General features: G+C 45.0%; 1 protein-coding gene across 1 annotated transcript in view; it reads left to right on the top strand.

The window, feature by feature from the left end:
* The window catches only part of mapk12a (mitogen-activated protein kinase 12a), a 110,867-nt gene that overhangs the window by 75,288 nt on the left and 9,742 nt on the right, over nucleotides 1-25,837 (top strand). Inside the window, exons 7-11 of the mRNA XM_063072623.1 lie at nucleotides 4,297-4,411; nucleotides 9,588-9,659; nucleotides 13,594-13,673; nucleotides 20,120-20,198; nucleotides 24,590-24,763. Of these exons, the coding sequence (XP_062928693.1) occupies nucleotides 4,297-4,411; nucleotides 9,588-9,659; nucleotides 13,594-13,673; nucleotides 20,120-20,198; nucleotides 24,590-24,763 (520 nt within the window). The remainder of the gene's footprint in view (nucleotides 1-4,296; nucleotides 4,412-9,587; nucleotides 9,660-13,593; nucleotides 13,674-20,119; nucleotides 20,199-24,589; nucleotides 24,764-25,837) is intronic.

Genomic DNA, 25,837 nt, shown 5'->3' with positions numbered 1-25,837 from the left:
CGAACCAATGTCCAATCCAATTTACCACCTCTCCATGTATACCTGGCGACTGAATTTTCCTAACTAACCTCCCATGCGGGACCTTGTCAAAGGCCTTCATCTTCCCAACTATACTGTACATACATTATTTCTACTTTATATAGGCTGTGTATTTATCATATCATTCCTGCTTTTACTATATGTTAGTGTTATTTATTTTTGGTTTTATGTGTTATTTAGTATGATTTGTTAGGTTATTTTTTGGGTCTGGGAACGCTCAAAAATTTTTCCCATATAAATTAACTGTAATTGCTTCTTCACCTCACACCATTTCAGCACGAAAGGTTTTATAGGAACGCTCTACCTTAGTGGGGGAAATACGGGACAAACCAATTTAGCCCAATATACAGGATGTCCCTGCAAATACAGGACAGTTGGCAACCCTCTGTTCAAGTTCAACAGTGCGTGACAGGGAATGAGGATAGCTGCAGCTGACTCATATCGTTTCCTCACGGCCCAGTAGCACATGCTTTGCGGCCCGGTACCGGTCTGCGGCTCGGTGGTTGGGGACCACTGCATTTAGATACAGTCGCACAAAAAAGATATTCCATGTCCCTGAGTCCATGAATGTTGCAGCAGTCTGCAGTCAAACACAACACAGCTTGTCTCCTGCCAAGTGAACACCAGAGGGCAGCACTGACACCATGCCACACTGACTCGGATGCCTCTCTCGGCAAACAGACGACACTGTGGCTTGAGGCCCAGTCCTTGCTACAACCGAGGCCATGCAGGTGGTATCATCTGCAAATTTGTAGATGAAGTTAGAGCAGAATCTGGCTATGCAGTCATGAGTGTACAGGGAGTAGAGTAAAGGGTTGAAGATGCAAACTAGGGGAGCACCAGTGTTTAAAATAATCATGTCAGAGGTGTTGTGGCCTATCCTTACTGATTGTGGTCTGCTGGTGAGGAAGTCAAGGATACAGTTGCAGAGGGGAGTGTTGATTCCCAGGGTCTGGAATTAGGTGATGAGTTTTCCTGGAATTATGGCACTGAAGTCAGAGCTGCAGTCTGACGTAAGTGTGTTTAGCGTCCAGATGCTCCAAAGATGAGTGTAGGGTGTGTAAGCTGGCAGGAATTACTCTGGGGACGAATTAGTAAGAAGCATTTTACTGAATTAATTTGAGTCTCTTTTGTCTCGTGCTTTGTCAGCAGGCCAGTTAATTTCTTTCAAATTAATTAATGCCTTTAATAAGTCATAAACAGAATGTTGATACTGGGTGCTTTCAGCTAAAACAATTCGTCTTTTTTTAGCCTCAGTTATATCCAACTGCACTAGCCTCTGGGTTTTAGACACTCTGATTCTCCAGTGTATGGATATTGGCGCTGTCCCTTTAGAGATTCTGTGCCATCTGCTAATTGGTGGCCACGTTTTGGTGCCCAAGGTTTGTATATTTAAAGAGAAACTGAACTCAGATTTGGTGCTCGATCGTCAGCTCAACATTGGTTCTGTCTGCAATTGTGTTTAGGGTTTCTGTCTCATTTGGATTCTCATCTAGTCTCATCAGGTTCTTGTCTAGCATCCAGTCAAGAACCCTGTTCTCATCTCAGTCTCTAAATCGTGTCTTGATTCTAGTCTCGGATACTCCAGCACCTGGGTCCTTACCATCCTTGCCTAAGCCTCACATTGCACATACATTCTCGAGATAGGATTGTGTATTTCATTCTTTTGATTCCTGATATTTTTCTCAATGTCTATTCGTATTCTGCTCTCATTGAATCATTTCTTGCTATTTGTTTTCTCTATAAACTAAATATTCTGAAAATTGGTTTACAATTGGCACGTAAAGATTGCTTAACTTGATGCTCCTGTTCCATCTGTGGAATGCTAGGTTTAGCTCCAAGGCAGAGCAAAATGGGACACCTTCTTCCAAGAAACTCACTCCCCACCCCTTTACGTCAGCAGCACAGCAGCGGGAACCGTACTCAGTTTCAAACTCCTGGGAGCACACATCACACACAACCTTTCCTATACAGTCAAGAAAGCTCATCAACACCTCTAATTCCTGAGGAGGCTGAAGGGAGCTGGACTTTGCACATCTGTACTCACGTCATTCTACAGATGCGCAGTAGAGAGCATCCTAACAAGCTGCATCAGAATCAGGTTTGTTATCACCGGCATGTGACGTGAAATTTGTTAACTTAGCAGCAGCAGTTCAATGCAATACATAATATAGGAGAAGAAGAAGAAGAAGAAGAAATATGTAAAATAAAATAATAATGATAAATAAATACATTAATTAATTTACGGTATATGTATATTGAATAGATTAAAAATCGTGCAAAAAAGCAGAACTAATATATATTAAAAAAGTAAGGAAGTGTTCAAGGGCTCAATGTCCATTTAGGAATCGGATGGCAGAGGGGAAGAAGCTGTTCCTGAATCGCTGAGTGTGTGCCTTCAGGCTTCTGTACCTCCAACCTGATGATAACAGTGAGAAAAGGGCATGCCCTGGGTGCTGGAGGTCCTTAATAATGGACACTGCCTTTCTGAGACACCACTCCTTGAAGATGTCTTAGGTACTTTGTAGGCTAGTACCCAAGATGGAGCCCTCTGCAGCTTCTTTTGGTCCTCTGCAGTAGCCCCTCCATACCAGACAGTGATGCAGCCTGTCAGAATGCTCTCCACAGTACATCTATAGAAGTTTTTTAGTGTATTTGTTGATATATCAAATCTCTTCAAACTCCTAATGAAGTATAGTCGCTGTCTTGCCTTCTTTATAACTCCATCGATATGTTGGGACCAGGTTAGGTCCTCAGAGATCCTGACACCTAGGAACTTGAAACTGCGTAGTACAAAAACGACTCTGTGGCGGACAGGAAGGCTCACAACAGGATAGCCAAAACCTGTCCCATGCATCACCACACCAGCCTTCCTGCAGTCAAGGACACATATATATACAGAAAGGTTCAGAAGAGGGCCAGTAACATCATGAAGGATCTCAGCAACCCTGCTCATGGACTGTTTGTCCCACTCCCATCAGGGCTCACGTAGCATCCATGCCAGGACCACCAGACTCAAAAACAGTTATTTCCCCTCAGCAGTAAGGCTGTTCAACAGAATCAGAATCAGGTTTAATATAACCTCCATATGTTGTGAAATTTGTTAACTTAGCGGCAGCAGTACAATGCAATACACGATAAATATAGGAAAAAATGAATTACTGTAAGTATATATGTATATTAAATAGTTATTTTAAAATAGACGTGCAAAAACAGAAATAATAGAGTAGTGAGCTAGTGTTCATGGGTTCAATGTCCATTCAGAAATTGGATGGCAGAGGGGAAGAAGCTGTTCCTGAATCGCTGAGTGTGTGCCTCCTTCCTGACAGTAACAGAAGAGGGCATTCTTTATAGCTACGTCGATATGTTGCATCCAGGTTAGATCCTTAGAGATCTTGACACCCAGAAACTTGAAATTGCTCACTCTCTCCATTTCTGATCCCTCTATGAGAATTGGTTTGTGTTCCCTCATCTTACCCTTTCTGAAATCCACAATCAGCTCTTTGGTCTTGCTGACATTGAGTGCCAGGTTGGTGCTCCGACACCACTCAACTAACTGATACATCTCGCTTTTGTGCGCCCTCTCATCTCTGTCTGAGATCCTACCAACAATGGCTGATTCGTCAGCAGATTTATAGATGGTATTTGAGCCACACAGTCGTGGGTATAGAGAGAGGAGAGCAGTGGGCTAAGCACACACTGAGGTGCGCCAGTGTTGATCGTCACTGAGGAGGATATATTATCACCAATCCACACAGATTGTGGTCTTCTGGTCAGGAAGTTGAGGATCCAATTGCAGAGGGAGGTACAGAGGTCCAGGTTCTGTAGCTTATTGATCAGGGCTGTGGGAATGATGGTGTTAAACGCTGCGCTGTAGTCAATACAGCCTTCAGTCACTAACTCCACCACTAATTTATTTCCCATCAGTCATCTTATGTACAGCCAGGCATCACCTTATGGACATACAATCAATCTGTGTATATAAGCTATCTTATGTATTTATATTTACGCTGTGATTTTTATCATTGTTGTGTTCTTAATCTTATTGCGTGTGTGTGTGTTTTTTTTTGTGCTGCATTGGGTCCAGAGTAACAATTATTTGATTCTCCTTTACACTTGTTTACTGGGAAAGACATCAAACAATCTTGAACTAATTGTTTTCACCTTCTGCTTGTGAATTCAGTGCATCTGTTCATGACATAGAGAGGGATGTGTTTAATTTGGGGCTTGCTCAGAGCTCATCACTTTATTTTGTAGATCCTGGACTTTGGATTGGCAAGACACGCTGATCAGGAGATGACTGGTTACGTGGTTACCAGATGGTACCGTGCCCCAGAGGTCATACTTAACTGGATGCATTATACTCAAACAGGTAATCTGAGCTAATTGTTATTGAGCAGTCCCTCAGGGTGGAGGTGGATTTCTTGGCCCTCCTGATACCGAGGTCACATATGTGGGACCCACTTTATATGAAACGTGTACAAAGGGATTCCTTACGTGATGGCAGGGGGTGGTTTCTGAGATGTTGTCTCCTTCACCAGACACTGGACAGCCGTGGACTAGGAATTCACAAGTCAATCAGGGTGTAGTTTTATTTAAGGAGTTTTTAACAGCATCCTCTCTCAACCTCTTGATCCCTGCCCCTGACATATTATAGGATGGAGACACTACTTTGCATGTTGGTGTCAGGAAAGCAAAAAATATGGCCTGCCTAAATTACCCAAAGGAATGTAACTCGGGCTGGGAACGTTAGCCTGGGAAAGGCACTCCCATGTGTGTTCGATGCTGGTCTGGGAGAGGGACACTGACAGTGTTCGATGCTGGTCTGGGAGAGGGACACAGTGTTCAATGCCGGTCTGGGAGAGGGACACTGATGTGTGTTCAATGCCGGTCTGGGAGAGGGACACTGACAGTGTTCAATGCCGGTCTGGGAGAGGGACACTGATGTGTGTTCGATGCTGGTCTGAGAGAGGGACACTGACAGTGTTCGATGCCGGTCTGGGAGAGGGACACTGACAGTGTTCGATGCTGGTCTGAGAGAGGGACACTGACAGTGTTCGATGCTGGTCTGGGAGAGGGACACTGACAGTGTTCGATGCCGGTCTGGGAGAGGGACACTGATGTGTGTTCGATGCCGGTCTGGGAGAGGGACACTGACAGTGTTCGATGCTGGTCTGGGAAAGGGACACTGACAGTGTTCGATGCTGGTCTGGGAGAGGGACACTGACGTGTGTTCGATGCCGGTCTGGGAGAGGGACACTGACAGTGTTCGATGCCGGTCTGGGAGAGGGACACTGATGTGTGTTCAATGCCGGTCTGGGAGAGGGACACTGATGTGTGTTCAATGCCGGTCTGGGAGAGGGACACTGACAGTGTTCAATGCCGGTCTGGGAGAGGGACACTGACAGTGTTCGATGCCGGTCTGGGAGAGGGACACTGATGTGTGTTCGATGCCGGTCTGGGAGAGGGACACTGACAGTGTTCGATGCTGGTCTGGGAGAGGGACACTGATGTGTGTTCGATGCTGGTCTGGGAGAGGGACACTGACAGTGTTCGATGCTGGTCTGGGAGAGGGACACTGATGTGTGTTCGATGCTGGTCTGGGAGAGGGACACTGATGTGTGTTCGATGCCGGTCTGGGAGAGGGACACTGACAGTGTTCAATGCCGGTCTGGGAGAGGGACACTGACAGTGTTCGATGCTGGTCTGGGAGAGGGACACTGATGTGTGTTCGATGCTGGTCTGGGAGAGGGACACTGACAGTGTTCGATGCCGGTCTGGGAGAGGGACACTGATGTGTGTTCAATGCCGGTCTGGGAGAGGGACACTGATGTGTGTTCAATGCCGGTCTGGGAGAGGGACACTGACAGTGTTCGATGCTGGTCTGGGAGAGGGACACTGATGTGTGTTCGATGCCGGTCTGGGAGAGGGACACTGATGTGTGTTCAATGCCGGTCTGGGAGAGGGACACTGATGTGTGTTCGATGCTGGTCTGGGAGAGGGACACTGACAGTGTTCGATGCTGGTCTGGGAGAGGGACACTGATGTGTGTTCGATGCCGGTCTGGGAGAGGGACACTGATGTGTGTTCAATGCCGGTCTGGGAGAGGGACACTGACAGTGTTCAATGCCGGTCTGGGAGAGGGACACTGACAGTGTTCGATGCCAGTCTGGGAGAGGGACACTGACAGTGTTCGATGCCGGTCTGGGAGAGGGACACTGATGTGTGTTCGATGCTGGTCTGGGAGAGGGACACTGATGTGTGTTCGATGCTGGTCTGGGAGAGGGACACTGACAGTGTTCGATGCTGGTCTGGGAGAGGGACACTGACAGTGTTCGATGCCGGTCTGGGAGAGGGACACTGATGTGTGTTCGATGCTGGTCTGGGAGAGGGACACTGACAGTGTTCGATGCTGGTCTGGGAGAGGGACACTGACAGTGTTCAATGCCGGTCTGGGAGAGGGACACTGATGTGTGTTCGATGCTGGTCTGGGAGAGGGACACTGACAGTGTTCGATGCCGGTCTGGGAGAGGGACACTGATGTGTGTTCAATGCCGGTCTGGGAGAGGGACACTGACAGTGTTCAATGCCGGTCTGGGAGAGGGACACTGACAGTGTTCAATGCTGGTCTGGGAGAGGGACACTGACAATGTTCGATGCTGGTCTGGGAGAGGGACACTGATGTGTGTTCGATGCCGGTCTGGGAGAGGGACACTGACAGTGTTCGATGCTGGTCTGGGAGAGGGACACTGACAGTGTTCAATGCCGGTCTGGGAGAGGGACACTGACAGTGTTCAATGCCGGTCTGGGAGAGGGACACTGATGTGTGTTCAATGCCGGTCTGGGAGAGGGACACTGACAGTGTTCGATGCTGGTCTGGGAGAGGGACACTGATGTGTGTTCAATGCCGGTCTGGGAGAGGGACACTGACAGTGTTCGATGCCGGTCTGGGAGAGGGACACTGATGTGTGTTCGATGCCGGTCTGGGAGAGGGACACTGACAGTGTTCGATGCTGGTTTGGGAGAGGGACACTGACAGTGTTCGATGCCGGTCTGGGAGAGGGACACTGATGTGTGTTCGATGCCGGTCTGGGAGAGGGACACTGACAGTGTTCAATGCCGGTCTGGGAGAGGGACACTGATGTGTGTTCGATGCCGGTCTGGGAGAGGGACACTGACAGTGTTCGATGCCGGTCTGGGAGAGGTACACTGATGTATGTTCGATGCTGGTCTGGGAGAGGGACACTGACAGTGTTCGATGCTGGTCTGGGAGAGGGACACTGACAATGTTCGATGCTGGTCTGGGAGAGGGACACTGATGTGTGTTCGATGCCGGTCTGGGAGAGGGACACTGATGTGTGTTCGATGCTGGTCTGGGAGAGGGACACTGACAGTGTTCAATGCCGGTCTGGGAGAGGGACACTGACAGTGTTCGATGCTGGTCTGGGAGAGGGACACTGACAATGTTCGATGCTGGTCTGGGAGAGGGACACTGATGTGTGTTCGATGCCGGTCTGGGAGAGGGACACTGATGTGTGTTCGATGCTGGTCTGGGAGAGGGACACTGATGTGTGTTCGATGCTGGTCTGGGAGAGGGACACTGACAGTGTTTGATGCTGGTCTGGGAGAGGGACACTGATGTGTGTTCGATGCCGGTCTGGGAGAGGGACACTGACAGTGTTCAATGCCGGTCTGGGAGAGGGACACTGACAGTGTTTGATGCTGGTCTGGGAGAGGGACACTGATGTGTGTTCGATGCCGGTCTGGGAGAGGGACACTGATGTGTGTTCGATGCCGGTCTGGGAGAGGGACACTGATGTGTGTTCGATGCTGGTCTGGGAGAGGGACACTGACAGTGTTCAATGCCGGTCTGGGAGAGGGACACTGACAGTGTTCGATGCTGGTCTGGGAGAGGGACACTGACAGTGTTCGATGCTGGTCTGGGAGAGGGACACTGATGTGTGTTCGATGCTGGTCTGGGAGAGGGACACTGACAGTGTTCGATGCCGGTCTGGGAGAGGGACACTGACAGTGTTCGATGCTGGTCTGGGAGAGGGACACTGACAATGTTCGATGCCGGTCTGGGAGAGGGACACTGATGTGTGTTCGATGCCGGTCTGGGAGAGGGACACTGATGTGTGTTCGATGCTGGTCTGGGAGAGGGACACTGATGTGTGTTCGATGCCGGTCTGGGAGAGGGACACTGACAATGTTCGATGCTGGTCTGGGAGAGGGACACTGACAGTGTTTGATGCTGGTCTGGGAGAGGGACACTGATGTGTGTTCGATGCCGGTCTGGGAGAGGGACACTGACAGTGTTCAATGCCGGTCTGGGAGAGGGACACTGACAGTGTTCGATGCCGGTCTGGGAGAGGGACACTGACAGTGTTCAATGCTGGTCTGGGAGAGGGACACTGACAGTGTTCAATGCCGGTCTGGGAGAGGGACACTGACAGTGTTCGATGCTGGTCTGGGAGAGGGACACTGATGTGTGTTCGATGCCGGTCTGGGAGAGGGACACTGATGTGTGTTCGATGCTGGTCTGGGAGAGGGACACTGACAGTGTTTGATGCTGGTCTGGGAGAGGGACACTGATGTATGTTCGATACTGGTCTGGGAGAGGGACACTGATGTGTGTTCACTTATCCTGGCAATGGACGTGGAGGCGTTGATAGAGACAAAGTGCAGGCAACAGAGCAGTGTAGTGGTTAGCGCAACACTGTTACAGCTTGGGATGTCGTTCGAAGTTAATTCTGCTCTCCTCTGTAAGGGGTGTGTACACCTCCCTATGGAATGCATGGGTTTTCTCCAGGGGCTCTGATTTCCTCCCACAGTTCCAAAGGTACTGGTTAGGTTAGTTGGTCTTTGTAAATTGTCCCGTAAATCGGGGTTGTGGGTTGTTGCTGGTTAGGGCCTATTCCATGCTGTATCTATAGATAAATAGACAGAGAGAAAGAAAAAGAAAATGAAAATGAAAATGAAAATCTCTGGTAGTTTGAATGTTTGCTGTTGGTAGTTTGCAGACATGTAATGTAATTTCATATGCTCCACCTGACTGATGGAAGAGAGGATGAAAATGGTGTTAAGGGATGTAAAAGAAATGTCTTATTTCACTTTTTGAGTAGTTTATGAGCTGCCTTTGCTGAAGGTGCCTGCACTGTGTCTGACCCTTGGCTACGACTCACTGCACACAATAGGGTGAGTTGCCACGAGTCAGACTCTGAAGGGAGATTACCCCTTGGGTGGGCAGAAACAATCCAGAGTTACAGCCCCGTGGTCCTGAGAGTAATTATGAGACAAGTGCATTGAGAGACTTCATCACAGGGCAGCCAATCTCTCCTTGTCAGAGAGAGCAGGTACGTGCGAGACTGGATGAGCGACTGGCACGTCAGAATGTCGTGACAACTGTCAATAAGTAGATCTGTGTGTTTAGCCCTTGCGTACTTACTCATCATATTAATCATCTTGTCATTATGTCATGTTTCCAAAACTGCACACTGTTGATTGTTAATGTCAGAATTACAAATTACGTATGTTTCTTTTTGCAGTGGATATCTGGTCTGTTGGCTGCATTATGGCAGAGATGATTACAACTCGGCCTCTTTTTAAAGGCATCGATCGTATCCTTTGCCACTATCCCGACTAATTACTAAAAAATGACTGAGCATATGTCAGGGAAATAATTAGAGTTTGGAGCTTGAAGTTTATCATAGGTGGCTGTTGTTTTTTTTTTCTTAATCCACTTAAAATATCAAGTTTCTACATGACTAAAGTGTTGCCTGCCTGGATAGCATAAGAATTATAAACTCTAGTTTAATTGGAAGCACTTGCTTTAAGGCTGGACTCCACCCCTTTCAGTACAGGTCGAGGAACCCTTACCTGAAATGCTTGAGGCCAGGAGAGTTTTGGATTTTAGATTAGATTAGATTATGAGGACACTCAGTCCTCGTTTATTGTCATTTAGAAATGCATGCATTAAAAAATGATACAATGTTCCTCCAGAATGATATCACAAGAAAACACAGGACAAACCAAGACTAAAACTGAAAAAATCACATAATTATAACATATAGTTACAACAGTGCAAAGCAATACCATAATTTGATAAAGAGCAGACCATGGGCACGGTAAAAAAAAGTCTCAAAGTCCTGATAGACTCATCATCTCATGCAGGCGGCAGAAGGGAGGAACTCTCCCTGCCATGAACCTCCAAGCGCCGCCAACTTGCCGATGCAGCACCATTGGAAGCACCCGACCGCAGCCGACTCTGAGTCCGTCCGAAAACTTTGAGCCTCTGTCCAGCTCCTCTAACACAGCCTCTCCGAGCACCATCTCTCCCAAGCGCTTCGACCCCGCCCTGGTCACCGAGCAACATGCAAAGCCGAGGACTCGGGGCCTTCTTCTCCGGAGATTCTGGACCACACAATAGCAGCAGCAGCGAAGCAGGCATTTCAGAAGTTTCACCAGGTGTTCCTCCGTGCTCTCACGTCCGTCTCCATGGCACCCTACTTGACAAATAACAGACATCACCACCGGAGTGGCCGCTGTGAGCTGCGTCGCGCCACCATCTTCTCCTCCTGGAATATTTTGGAATATATAATGAGATGGCTTGGGATCACCAATATCCCTGACTCTGAATTTATGTGCTACCAGTAAGCAGTTTTTGTCTTACACTTGTTCATCACACATATGTACTGATGCAGCTGTTCAGAGTGTTAGACTTATATCAGCAACGATCTTGGCAAATTCATCAACCAATTTCTTTGCCACTTCATCATCTTTATCATCACAAATCTTTTAAAAATTAATGCCGTACATTTTTTCTTAAATTTCTGCAACCAGCCTGCTGAATATTCACAATTACCTTCGACTTTCAGTTCGTTCTGACAGATCTTTGCTTGTTTCATGAACAGCATACCGTTAGACGGCATATGTTCACTCCATCACTGACGAATCCACTCTTTCAGTACACGATCCAGAGTGTTTTTTCATTAACTTCTGTTCATTACATATGCGAGGTCACTTACAACATCTGTGGTGTGCAGAGACCAGTGCATCGCCTGAGAACCTTCCCAGCGCCGTGTGGAAATTTCCATTTGTGACGTCATGTCAGCACTCAAAAAATTTTGGATTTCTGAATCTTGGATAAGGGGTACTCAACCTGGGTCAGCAAGTTCTGACTCCACATTCCAGTAAATCTGACTGGGAAAACACCTCAGGTGACATACGTCCGCAAGTTGCCACACTGTACCATCCCTTGCCTTCGAAGCAGCTGCCAACCTGAATTTAAAAGCTCAATTTTAAATCTGGTTATTCATTTCACAGAAATAACTTTCACTGCAGATTCATTTTGTTTAAAAGATAACTTTGCATCTTCGTTTTTTTAACTGATTCAAAGTTCAGAGTGAATTTATTATCAAATTACATATATGCCACCATATACAGCTCTGAAATTCATTTTCTTGTGAGCAATCACAGTAAAAACACAATGAATCAATGAAAGACCACACCCAAAGGGACAGACAGATCACCAATGTGAAAAGACAAGAAGCCATGCAATTACAAAATAAATATTTTGTCAATGACAGCTGTTATAAATTCAAAGTAAATTTATTATTAAAGTACAGATATATCTCCTATGCAAACATGAGATTTGTCTTCTTGTGGGCACTGTCAGTAAATCCAAGATGCATAATGAAAGACTACGCAACAGGATGGACAACAACCAGCGTGCAAAAGACAACCAATTGCAAATACAAGAAGAAAGAGAAAAAAAGAGAATTATTATTATAATAAAAACTAGGATAGTCCAAAAGTTCCTAGTAATTGAGAAATAAGTGTGCTTGGCTATACCCGTACCTCAGCTTGAGCTGAGAAAGAAATTAATAATAATAATAATAATAGATATAGCCATTCCAAGCACACATAACATACAGAGATCAATGTAAAAACACCAGAAATATGCTGAATTAAAAGAGGAAATTTAAAAACTTTGGAACATGAGCAGGGTATACATTGTCCTGATGGTGAATGACACAACTGGTATCATCCACTACACCACAGCATTAAACAATTGGGGCTACACAGCAATATCTATGTAAATCTTCAGGAAGCCACAATGCTAAACACCAATAGAATAGTCTGAAGGTCCCTAGCAACTGAGAAATGAGTGTGGTTTGCTATACCAGTACCTCAGGTTTTACCAGCTTGAACTGAGAAAAAATGTTTTAAATTTTTTATAATAATAAGCAATAAATATGGAGAACATGAGTGGAAGAGTCCATAGGGTGCAGGAATATTTCAATGATGGAACAAGTGAAGTTGAATGAAGTTATCCCCACTGGTTCAAGATTCTGATGGTTGAGGGGTATTAACTGTTCTGAACTTGTTTCCAAGTGTCTCTGACTACACTGCACAAAAAATTGTTTTCGGAAGTGTTGCTTCCTCAGAACTTTTGTTTTGTTTATGATAGACTGCTCAAAGCTGAACACAAATATAATTTCAGACTACTTATATCACATAAGAATTTGGAGGAACAAGAAATTAACTTTTATTGAATATAATGTGTTTAATTGATGCTGGTGCTTTGCAATAGTTCAACTAATCTAAAAATGTTTTGTTGATGATTTTCATTTGTGTTTAATGTCTGAGGCTTCTCGCTTAAGTGTCCAACAATAATCAGCCAGCTTCACTGGATTCCAGTTGCCCTGATACCGTTTTTCCAAAATGGCCTGATGAAATCTTTCACCATGCTCGTCACTGACAGCGCCGAGATTTGCAGTGGAGAAATCTAAATGGGAATGCAGAAAATGATCTTTAGTGACATGTTGCACTGCTTGGTTTTGTGTGCTTGAAGCATGTTGTCAACCAGCCGCACATAGTTTGATGCTCTATAGTTGTCAAGAAAATTTTCAACAACATCCTTGAATGCCTTCCATGCGATTTTCTCTGGTCCCACTAGGAGTTCTTCGAATTAGCTGTTATTGATCACCCGTTTGATTTGTGGACCAACAGCAATACCTTCCTTAATCTTGGAATCAGTTATTCTGACTGAAGGAACAAATATAGGCGAGTTAAAAAAAATGATGGGAAATTACAAGGCGATTTTCAATATCAGCAGCCCAAATTCCATAAGATATACCCAAAAGGATTCAGGAAGCAAAATTGTTGTTGTCCAGTGTTACCAGGGGCATTTAAAAACAGTGAAAGAGCCTTCTCACAGCACAAGGAAGCAGAAGTCATTGGGACAGTTCTGCAGTCTAGTCTGCTCACCGTCTACTGCGCCAAATGGAAGGGTGGCTAAGGCTGCACTTGCATTACATTGGAGCTGCATGGATGCTAAAATTGACCCAGCCATGGGACTAGAGTGGGTTGCGACCACAAGGCCTGGGTCTTCTATGGCCCAAGATCTTAAACTGGTAGTTGATGTCTGGTACTCACCAGAATCTGATGGGGCCACAAAATCCATTTACAGGAATTGCAGTTCAGGGGATTTGTTCAACTGTTGTCTCCTAAGTGGTACATTAAATATGATTCTTAACTCACGCTCTATAGATCTAGATCAACTGACAGAAATCATGAAAATAACAGGTACACCGACTCAAGACTTTGTTCAGAAGCTGCAAAGTCAGGATGTAAGCAGAATATTTAAAACCTACAAAAAAAAAGACAAATAGAACGAGTTAACTCTTTAATGCAACTCACACGAAACGCTGGAGGACCTCAGTAAATCAGGCAGCATCTACGGAAATGAATAAACAATTGACATTTCCAGCCGAGATCCTCCACCATTTTGTGCGTGTTGTTTTGGATTTCCAGTATCGGCAGACTTTCTCGAGTTTATGATTTACTCTTTAATGCTAATTTTAGACTAAGATCCTCATGAATATTCTTAGCATGTTGCCATGGTGAACTATTTCTTCCAGGACCTTTTGCTGCCCGGCCATTCAACAGTCCAAAGGAAACTGGCATTTATTTACAAGAGTCATAATCAGGTTTAATATCACTGGTATATGTCGTGAAATTGTTGTTTTGTGGCAATACATTGCAATACATAATAATTAAAAAATGAATTGCAGTTAAATATATATATAATAATTAAATTAAATACGTAGTACAAACGTAGTGAGGTAATGTTCATGGATTCAATGTTCATTCAGAAATCTGATGGCAGAGGGGTAGAAGCTGTTCCTGAATCATTGAGTGTGTGCCTTCAGGGTTCTGTACCTCCTCCCTGATGGTAGCAATGAGAACAAGGCATGACCTGGGTGATGGGGGTCTTAATGATGGATGGTGCCTTTTTGAAGCATCGTTCCTTGAAGATGTTCTGGATCTGGGGAGGCTAGTGCCCATGATGGAGCTGACTGAGTTTACAACTCTCTGCAGCTTACTTTGATCCTGTGCAGTGACACCAGCCCACCAGACGGTGATGCAGCCAGTCAGAATGCTCTCCACAGTACATCTGTAGAAATTTGCAAGTGTCCTCACAGTAATGGCAATGACAGAAGAAGAAATAGTGTAAATACAGATATCATTTGAGTGAAGCTTCATCATTCAGGCTCTTGAGTCTGCAACTAGATCAAAGTTAAAGTTCAACCTTAATTAAAACAATAGAAAAGGAATTGTATGAGGTAGATCCAGGCATGCCAAATGCCAATGAGTTAATCGCTACTTGCCAATTTTTCGGTACATTCTGCTATTTTAATAATATATTTATTCAGATACAGTGTGGAACATGCCCTTCAGCCCTTCGAGTCACGCCACCCAGCAATCCCCCAGTTTAACCCGAGTCGCCTTACAGTGAAAGCCGGGATTAACATAGAAACATAGAAAATAGGTGCAGGAGTAGGCCATTTGGCCCTTCGAGCCTGCACCGCCATTCAGTATGATCATGGCTGATCATCCAACTCAGAACCCTGTACCTGCTTTCTCTCCATACCCCCGATCCCTTTAGTCACAAGGGCCATATCTAACTCCCTCTTAAATATAGCCAATGAACTGGCCTCAACTGTTTCCTGTGGCAGAGAATTCCACAGATTCACCACTCTCTGTGTGAAGAAGTTTTTCCTCATTTCGGTCCTAAAAGGCTTCCCCTTTATCCTTAAACTGTGACCCCTCGTTTTGGACTTCCCCAACATCGGGAACAATCTTCCTGCATCTAGCCTGTCCAATCCCTTTAGAATTTTTGAAATCCAATCTCCAACACCCTGAGCTGTTTTAGCGTTGTGTTACTGTTAAGCTACCTTGGCGCCCATAATTGGTACAAGCTTTCTAGGTAGCTCAGAAATCGTCGGTAAAATACAGCACTGGATCATTTTAAAGGGCTGTTTCATATCCAATTATACATTTAATTACTAGTGTATTTCCTCTTTGGCTGCTTTAGGTCATGATGTATTTTGCCTGTACTTACTAAGTAGCGGGTGCCACGGTAGTGTAGAGGTTAGCTCAACACTTTCACATCTCGGGGTGTTCCGGAGCTTGGAGTTCAATTCCAGCATCACCTGTAAGGAGTCTGCAGTACATCCTCCTTCCAGAATACATGGGTTTCCTCCAGGTGCTCTGGTTTCCTCCTACAGTCCAAAAGTTGTACTGGTTAGGAGGTTAATTGGTCATTGTAAATTGCCCTGTGATTAGGCTAAGGTTAAATCAGCGGTTGCTGGGTGATGTGCCTCTAACGGCTGGTAGGGCCTGTTCCACTCTGCATCTTTAATAAAAATTAAAAAATAAATTCGCCTCACTGCAGGAAGGCTGTGGAAACCATAGAAAGGGTGCAGAGGAGACTTACAAGGATGTTGCCTGGATTGGGCTGCATGCCTTATGAAAACAGGTTGAGCGAACTCGGCCTATTTTCCTTGGAGCGACGGAGGATGAGAGGTGACCTGATAGAGGTGTATAAGATGATGAGGGGCATTGATCGTGTGGATAGTCAGAGGCTTTTTCCCAGGGCTAAAATGGCTAACATGAGAGGGCACAGTTTTAAGGTGCTTGGAAGTAAGTACAGAGGAGATGTCAGGGTTAAGTTTTTTTATGTAGAGAGTGGGTGCATGGAATGGGCTGCCGGCAACGGTGGTGGAGGCAGATACAATAGGGTCTTTTAAGAGACTCCTAGACAGGTAAGTGGAGCTTAGAAAAATAAAGGGCTATAGGTAACCTTAGGTAATTTCTAAGGTAAGGATATGTTCAGCACAGCATTGTGGGCCGAAGGGCCTGTATTATGCTGTAGGTTTTCTATGTTTCTAAATAAAATACTGTTTTCCTGCTGTAGTCACAGATTTACAGTACAGCCCATTTTAATGAACTCAAACCAGTCCAGAAACCAATATATTTAAATGTATTTTAAAATATTTTGAAAATGAGAACATCAACTCATAGGGATATATATATTTTGAATGTGAACACTATTCCAAAGTCATTCCACACATTTCAGATAATGCTTAGTTTCAGATGACTAGTTCTCTAAACGTCAGGGGGTGACACGTACTTGAAATGAGATGAAAAGGCATATTTTATGGACTGAATTATTAATTTTCTGGCTTTTTTTAAACTCTGTAGAACAATGTTGAGAGCTTAGTGCAAGTTTCTCTCGGTGGTACCACACCAAATCAACAGACGCTTATTTATATATTTAGAGGTAGAGTGCGGAATAAGCCCCTCTGCCCTTCGACCCCAATTTAACCCCCATCTAGCCATATCAGGACAATTTACAATGACCTGGTACCCCGTCTTTGTACTGTGGCAGGAAACTGGAGGACCCAAAGAAACCTCCTGCCAGGCTTGAGCCTGTCACCCAGGCTGTCAGAGAACTGCTGAGGAAATATGGTGATGTTTTTAGGATAGAAGTTGTACAAAACTGCTCTAAAGTGTATGTGCAAAGCCCAAGACATGATTTGAAGTCTTACCCAGGTGCCCAGTGTTTTAGCTACGTTAAGAAGTTCTCTGCCCGTTTATTCTGTTACTCTTTTATGGACCTGTGTACCTCAGAATGGCTGTTACCCTTTCTGACATTATGAACACTTGGGTCTTCCTGAGGTGTTGCAACATACTCAAATGTGGACACTGTGTGATTTCCGACCAAACACAACTTTACCTTCACCTTCCACTCTCCGCTTTCTGCAGGGATTGTTCCCTCTGTGATTCCCTTGCCCATTCACCCCTCTCCACTAATCTCCCTCCTGGCACATACCCCTGCAAGTGACAGAAATGCTGCACCTGTCCATTTACCTCCTCTCTCACCTCCATTCAGGGCCCCAGATAGTCCTTCCAGGTCAGGCAACACTTCACCTGTGAATCTGCTAAGGTCATCTATTGTGTCTGGTGCTCTTGATGCAGCCTCCTCTGCCCTGGTGAGACCCATCGTAAAATGGGGGAGTGCTTCACTGAGCACCTCCGCTCCATCTGCCAAGGGCGGAATTTCTCGATGGCCAGCCATTTTAATTCCTATCGCCATTCCCACTCCATCATGTTGGTCAATGGCCTCCTCTTTTGCCACAATGAGGCCACTCCCAGAGTGGAGGACAAACACCTTATATTCCATGTGGTGGCCTCCAACTTGATGTCATGAATATCAATTTCTCTTTCAGGTAAAAAAATACCCCACCCCTCCCCTTTTCTGTTCCCCACTCGGCCTCTTACCTCTTCTCCTGCCTATCACTTGCCCCTGGGTCCCCTCCTCTTTCCCAATCTCCTATAGTCCATTGTCTCCTATCAGATTCCTTCCTCTCCAACCCTTTACCTTTCACCACAACCTGGCTTCACCAATTACCTTCTAACTAGTCCTCCTTTCCCTCCCCCACCTTTTTTATTCTGGCATCCTCCCCCTTCCTTTCCAGTCCCGAAGAAGGGTCTCTGCCTGAAATGCAACAGTTTATTCATTTCCATAGATGCTGCCTGAGCTGCTGAGTTCCTCCAGCATTTTGCGTGTGTAATGTGTGATTCCCTGCAGTTTTGCGACCACCTTCTGTGTAACAAAGGGAAATCATGCACTTTCAAACATTTATAGTCTATTTTCATTGTAAAAATGTTGTTGCATTAGGTTCAAATGAGTATTGATGCTGTTCTATTTGGCCCTAAAATCTGAAATTTCTGAATGTATGTTGTAATTTCCTGATAAATAATGCATTGTGAATGCTCAATTTAAAAAAGGTTGCCTATTTATATTTTAATCTCTAACTTAATCTTGCATGTATGCTCCAATTTTTAAGAGCTCTCTTTATCATAGGCTTTTTTTTTGTTTCATATCTGTTGGGTGGCAGTGTGGAGATGCATCTCTTCCAAAGGAGGTGTAAGGCACTTCTTCACCCATTCGACTGCAGGTCCCCCTGGGCAGGGTGCAGCTTAGACCCCCCGATCCGGGTCATGTGAAGCCCTCAGAGCAGGTGGTGGATGGTTGTATCAGCAGCTGGTACACATCACAAGTCCTGGTTATGCGACCACTGACACCAGGTAGACAATAGACAAACTCTGAAGAGTATTGCTAATGGCTGGGGACACCTCCCAGAAGAAGGCAATGGTAAACCACTTCTGTAGAAAAAATTGCCAAGAACAATCATGGTCATGGATAGATTGTGAACGCCCATATGATACGACACAGCACATAACATTATGATAAATATTATTTTTAGTTTAATCAGCTGCTGGACACCAAAAAGTATTTTAATTGATGTTTATTGACTGCAAAATTGAGATATTTCTGTGTAGGCCACTTTCCAGTGAATTTTGGATTTTGCATCAGTGAAGCAGATCGGCAAAAGTAGTTTTAAGCCAGATTCATGGCCCTGATTAAAAGAATTGAGCAGATTTGCGGATTTGAATCATGGCTTTATTGTTGGGGGACTCTATATAAATTCTGATTATGTTCCACCAGTTCAGGAGCAGCAAGCATTGAAACCGAATTATTTTGCCAACTTTCAGAATGTAAAGATAGGTATTTACAGCACCGTGCAAAGTCTTAGACATATAGATAGATAGGTAGATAGATAGATAGCTATGGTGCCTAAGAATTTGCACAACACTGTCGCAATTTAATGTATTGCACTGTATTGCTGCCGTAAAAAAAATTCATGATATATGTGAGTGATGATAAACCTGATTCTGATATGGGTCTCTATTGTGGACTGAGAGTGGGAGGGGGGCAGGGAGAGGAGAATTATGGTTGGGAAAAGGGAAAGGAGAGGGGAGGGAACAGGAAGCTGGAGAGACATTCTGTAATGATCAATAAACTGATGGTTAGGAATCAAATTACCTAGCCTGGTGTCTCAGGGCTGGGTGTGTCTGCATCTGCACCACCCCCTCCCCCAGCACTCCTTCCCTGCCACCCGGCCCACACCCCTCTCATGGCACTCCATCCTCGCTCTCTGCTCCACGTTAACAAATACAGTACTGTGAAAAAGTATTAGGTACTTTAGCGATATACTGTACAGTGTATGTGCTTAAGACTTTTGCACAGTACTGTACAGTGTAAAAAGAGGTGGAAGGTGGACATTCAGCCATGGAATAGACAAGTCTAGAAGTAACAGAAGAAGAAATGAATATAGTAACATACAAATCAGGTGCGGAGGCAGACAATTTAGCTGCTCAAGCTAAATTACGTACTGATGTGATTGTACCTTTAGCTCTGCATTCCCATCTACCTCTAGTAATCTTTCCTTCTTTTCCCATCGAGAATCAGTGTCTGCCTCAAAAATGTTCAAAGACTCTTTTCTCACTGTGCTTTGTGTTCCGCATGACCTCTGATCAAAAAATTATCTCATCTTGGCCATAAACGGGTGACCCCTTATTTTTCACACAGTGAAACCCAATTCTGGATTCTCACAAAAGAGGAAACATTTAATCAAGTTAGCTCACACTTTTCTAAGCTCCAGTCTACCTTGTGCAATCTCTCCTCAGAAGCTTTCCGCCCAATGCAGACAATTATCTAATTATAAAATTACCTTGGGTTAACTATAATTAAAAAGCTGACATTGTTTATTGATGAAACAAACATATTTGGGAGTCTTAGGTAACTATTAAATACTTAAATTCTACCAATGAATTGGATGTGTTGAACTGGACAATGATGATTTCCTATTTTTGTTCTCTGCAGGCTAAAAATTACATCAAAAGCTTGCCGAGGGTCCCAAAGAAAGATTTTAAAGCGGTGTTTGCAAATGTAAATCAAGTGGGTAAGAAACACCTTTCATAAGTCAGTTGCCTGGGAGTGACGTAGCATCTGTCACAGCACATAAATGAATCGTGTGCACTGGAGCAGCAAATTTTTAATTGAGGGATGCCCAAAGATTCTTTCCTGTGTTTGTCACTGGGTGAAGCCAGTCTTAGGGGGTAAGCAAGGATCATAAAGGAGAAGTGGGCTGGGGACATGAAGTCATAGAGCTGCTGGTGTTTCAGCCAACATGGTCTCCCTGCCCGTCATAGCTATCTCCATATCACATTTACTCTCAATTTGTCCAGAACCTCCTGAGGCCCTCCACTAGTCAGGGTCAATCAAGGACGTTGCGTCCCAGCTGCCTATGTGATACTCAAGCCAGGGCAGTGCGATACAGAGAGCAAGTTGTTGGACATGCAGCAGGATCCACCTCTCCACGCAGCTGATGAGTCCAAAGGATCGGCAGGGACCGATAGAGTCCGCAACCAGTGGCGTTGCAGGACTTGCCGGTCAGCATTGAACTCAATAAAGGACTGCCCTAAGGACTCCAGTCTGGATTTTTCCATGTGGCTTGCTCTTGAAGCCTCCCCCATGAGTGGGAATAGCTGCAAGGAAATAGAGGTTTGAGATCAGAGTTTTCCTTCTCCTAGATGAGCTGCCAACCACGGCTGACAAGCCCCGTCTGCCCTAAGCGACTGGCTTTAAAGCACCTGTAACCTGCCTTTGCCCTTTGCCCTTTCTCCTGTCAGTAGAAATGTTCCGTCAGGCTAAGTAGCCAAGCCACACGTGAAGGCAAGGAGCTGGACTTGGTTGTCAGAGGCAATTTGAGACGTACACCACTGGGAGCATTTAATAGGTAGTGGGAGCTTGTCCCCACTACCTCCTCCCCACCCACCCAGCTACAACAACCTTAAGGAACCCCAGAGCCTTCTGTGCTTTGGCAATTTAAGTGTTTGACGCTGATGATCATCTGCCTATTTATAGAGTAGAATAAAAGTTGCCAGGGACCAATCGATGGTAAGGGGGGTGGGATGGGGGTAACATGCAGAATGGATGGAAGTAGTCAGGGGCCAGTTGCTAGGGATTGATGGCCACTAGGAAAAGAGCATGTGGCAGTTCAGTGCTTGTGGGGTGTGCGGCCATGAGTCCCAAATTGGAGGCAGCCAGAGGAATTAGGGGCTCCAAGGGAAAAGTGGGTGAGTACTGGACATCCTTTAAGAAACAATTAAACAATTATTTATGTAGCGATAAAGTGCAGAATGGGCCCTTCCAGCCCTTCGAGCTGTGCTGCCCAGCAAACCCCAATTTAATCCTAGTCTAAACTCGGAACAATTTACAATGACCAATTAACCTATTAACTGGTGTGTCTTTGGACTGTGGGAGGAAACCAGAGCACCCGGAGGAAATCCACGTATTCCACAGGGAGGACATACAGATTCCTCACAGAGGATGCCGGGATTGAACTCCACACTCTGATGTACCGAGCTGTAATAGCGTCGCGCTAACCATTACACTCCCGTGGTGCCCCATGAATTCTCAAGTATGTTCTAATTTCATGTTTCTGCTTGAATGGTCCATGTGCACATCTGTGAAACTCTTGGTAATAGTAAGTATTTTTGCAAGAGGACTAGACTATAAAAGCAAGGACGTAACATTGAAACTTTATCAAGCACTGGTGAGGCCTCACTTGGAGTGTTGCAAACAGCTTTGGGCCTCTTATCTTAGAAAGGTTGTGCTGAAACTGGAGAGGGTTCAAAGGAGGTTCACGAAAACAATTCCAGGATTGAATGGCTTGTCATATGAAGAGTATTTGATGGCTTTGGGCTTGTATTCACTAGAATTCTGAAGAATGAGGGGTGACTTAATTGAAACCTATCAAATGGTGAAAGGCTCTGATAGCGTGGATGTGGAGAGGATGTTTCTATGGTGGGCGAGTCTAAGACCAGAGGACACAGCCTCTGAATGAAAGACATCTTTTTTGAGTGGAGATGAGGAGGAATTTCTTTAACCAGAGAGTGGTGAGCGTGTGCAATTCTTTACTCCAGGCAGCTGTGGAGGCCAAATATTTATGTACATTTAAGGCAGAGGTTGATAGATTCTTGGTTAGTCCAGGCATGAAGGGATATGGGGAGAAGGCAGGAGATTGGGGCTGAGAGGGAAAATGGATCAGCCGTGATGAAATGGTGGAGCAGACTCGATGGGCCAATTGGCCTAATTCTGCTCCCATATCTGATGGTCTTCGGTCACCATTGTATTTGTTTGCATGTATTTGTGCCTCTTGTGTGTGGTGGACTAGTAAGCAAATTGTGGATCTCACATTGTCCATGATTTTCCATGCTGGATCATTTTTCATCGAAGTTGAATCATGAAATGCACTAATGCAATCCAGTTTCTATACAAATGTTTTCTGCTTGTGATCATATGTTGAGCTGTTCATAGCAAAATTTTTGATCTTGCTGCTCTATCCCATCAATGATGTGGAAAGGTGGAGTTGCGTCTCTGCCTAGGGAGGGGTAAGGCACTCCTTCCCTCTGCTGGCCTGCAGGTCACCCTGGGGCAGGGTGTAGCACCTGCTTAGCCACCGCCCTCCCCCGCTCTGGATCAGGGTCACCTGAAACCATGGGAGCTGGAGGAGGATGGTCGTATGGTGCATATCACCTGGTTATGTGACCACTGACACCTGGAGGACAATCTTTGAAGGGTATTGATAACGGCTGGGGTCTCCTGTCTTGTAAAGACACTGCCCAGAAGACGGCAAAGGCTAATGACTTTTGTTGAAAAATTTGCCAAGAACAGTGATGATCAAGGACCATGATCTCCTACGTTGTATGACATGGCATGTAACGATGATGATGATCCTGTCAATGAAATGAGATGCAGTTAGTTTTGAATTTGTACTCCAGGTATTGAATTTGTAACTGGGCACTTGGAAATTGAAGCCTCTCCTGTTGCTGGAGACAATGTCTAGGAGATTGGTATCCATGATCAATTCCTTTATTTTTATTTTTTAAACCAGCTTCTATAATTAGGGGTCATAGAGTTCTAGTCCACACACAAACAGGCCTTTCAGCCCAACTAGTTCATACCAGACTATTATTCTGCCTAATCCCATTGACCTGCACCTAGTGCCTATCTCTCCATATCTCTCCCCATCCACATACTTATCCAAATTTGCCTTAAATGTTGAAATCAAACCCGCATCCACCACTTCTACTGGCAACTCACTCCATACCCTCACCACCCTCTTGTATACCTCAATCATATCTCCCCTCAGTCTACTATGTTCTCGGGGATAAAGTCCAAACCTGCTTAATCTTTCTCCATAACTCAGGTCTTTTTGTCCTGATGTGTATTCTGTATTTTTGTCTCTTCTGTTCTGAGATAAGAATGGTCATGTAAATAGGATTGGAACGTGACTAAACAAGTGTAAATCAGATATGTGGTTACAAACAGATCAAATGATACACTGAATTCCACAGTTGCTTTGCCAAAGGGCTAGAGAGGAGGTGAAATTCTTGCAAAATGCCATGACACAAAACCGCCCTAAATTCCCCAGCGTTTGCCTGATCACATCCAAGGCAGCAGTGCCCAAGGCCATGTGTAGAGGAGACATGCTAATCACGTCTGTGAGTCCCCTATCCAGTCGCATCTCACACTAACAGATTAGGATGGAGCATTGCTTGCCGGTGGAAGTGAGAGAGTTAATGTGCTAGCAGAAACAAAATCAATACCTGTTCACTTATAAATTGTCCATGTGTCTCTAAAAATAACTTACCTGATGGCTCACACCAGTGATCTGCTACATCTAACGTGCTCCCTATGTGAGGTGCATGTGCGATTCTGACGGTTGAACAGAAATTATTGAAAAAAGATCTCTGCTAGGTTGTGGATGACACTGACTGGTACTTGCAAGCTGCCCACCTCTGGTGCGTGGGGATCTGACAAATTTTATACCATACAACATAAGGCAGAGACCATTCAGTCCTACCCCCTCTCACCTTCCATGCATGCCCTCTGGTATTAGACATTCGTACTCTGGGAAAAAGATACCAGTGTCTACTCTATCTCTGCCTCCCATAATCTTATAAACCTCTATCAGATCTCCCCTCAGCCGCTGCCTCTCTCGAGAAAACAACCCAAGTTTATCCAGCCTCTCATGATAGCACATGCCCTCTAAACCAGGCACCATCCTGGTAAATCTCTTCTGCACCCTCTCCAAAGCCTGAACATCCTATAGTGGGGCGACAAGATCTGTATGCAATACTCCAGATACACCTCTGAGAAACAACTACACTCAAATATCACCTACCGTATTGGGTTATTCATGCATTTGATGCACAGCGTTCTACCAGCTTCAGAATTCACTTTGTTTTATAAACTGCTGCTGATTTTATTTTTTTCTGAAAACAGCTGTCAACCTTTTGGAAATGATGCTTGTGCTTGATGCTGAGAAACGAATAACTGCTGCAGAGGCCTTGGCTCACCCGTACTTTGAGCAGTACCGAGATCCCGAGGAAGAGACGGTGGCAAAAGTATATGACAATAGTTTTGATAATGTAGACCTCACCATTGAAGAATGGAAATGTAAGAACACTTATTCAATTATCCTTTTTTTAAATCTCTGCCAGGTTGTGGATGACACTGACGGGAACTTGCACGTTGCCCACCTCTGGTGCAGATCTGACAAATTTTATAACATACAGTACTGTGCAAAAGTCTTGGGTGTCCAAGATTTTTTATACCGTTTCAGATGGTATGGCCCCCACAGAGCCCTGATCTCGACATCATCGAGGCTGTCTGTCTGAGACTGAAAGCAAGCAAGACAGCCAAAGTCTGCAGAACTGTGGCAAGTTCTCCAAGATGCCTGGAACATCCTACCAGCCAATTTTCTAATAAAACTGCATGATAGTGTACCTAAGAGAATTGATGCAGTTTTAAAAGCAAAGGGTGGTCACATGAAATATAGATTTGATTTTGATTTTTTACTGTTTACTGCTCTTTATAAATTTTTTTGATATTTAGAAACTTCTCATTGTTTTTGAAAGCATCATTGCTTTACAGAATTTTTCTTACATGTGCCTAAGACTTTTGCACAGTACTGTACGACATAGAAGGAGGCTATTCGGCCCATCATGTTTGTGCCTGTCAAAAAAAAGCTTCTCATTATAATACCCCTTTCAGCACCTGATCTATGGTTCTTCAAGTGCACATCCAGGATTTGAGCTTCTATCACTAAAGGCGCCAGGGTAGCAGAGCGGTGAACGCAATATTAATGCAGCTCAGGGCGTTCCGGAGTTCAATTCCGGTGATTTCTGTAAGGAGTCTCTGTACACCTTCCCCGTGGAATGTGTGGGTTTCCCCGCGCTCTCCAGTTTCTGCCCACAGTCCAAAGACGTACTGGGTAGATTAATCGGTTGTTGTAAATTATCCCGTGATGAGGTTAGGGTGCATTGGGTTTGTCGGGGGTTGCTGGGGCAACATGGGTCAAAGGGCAGGAGGGGCCTAATCCACACTGTTTCTCTAAGCAAATAAACTAACACTGATTCAGGCAGAAAGTTCCAAATGCCACTCTCCTCTGGTTGAAAATATTTTTCCTCATCTTCCCTTTAATCCTTTGGGACCAGAATCAAAAGTGGGTTTGAAATAACCATCTTTTGC

The sequence above is a fragment of the Mobula hypostoma genome, chromosome 20 (assembly GCF_963921235.1).
Source record: "Mobula hypostoma chromosome 20, sMobHyp1.1, whole genome shotgun sequence".
NCBI classification, from domain to species: Eukaryota; Metazoa; Chordata; class Chondrichthyes; order Myliobatiformes; family Myliobatidae; genus Mobula; species Mobula hypostoma.
Note: the sequence above shows the minus strand (reverse complement) of the source record. Positions and strands in the feature narration are given on the sequence as shown.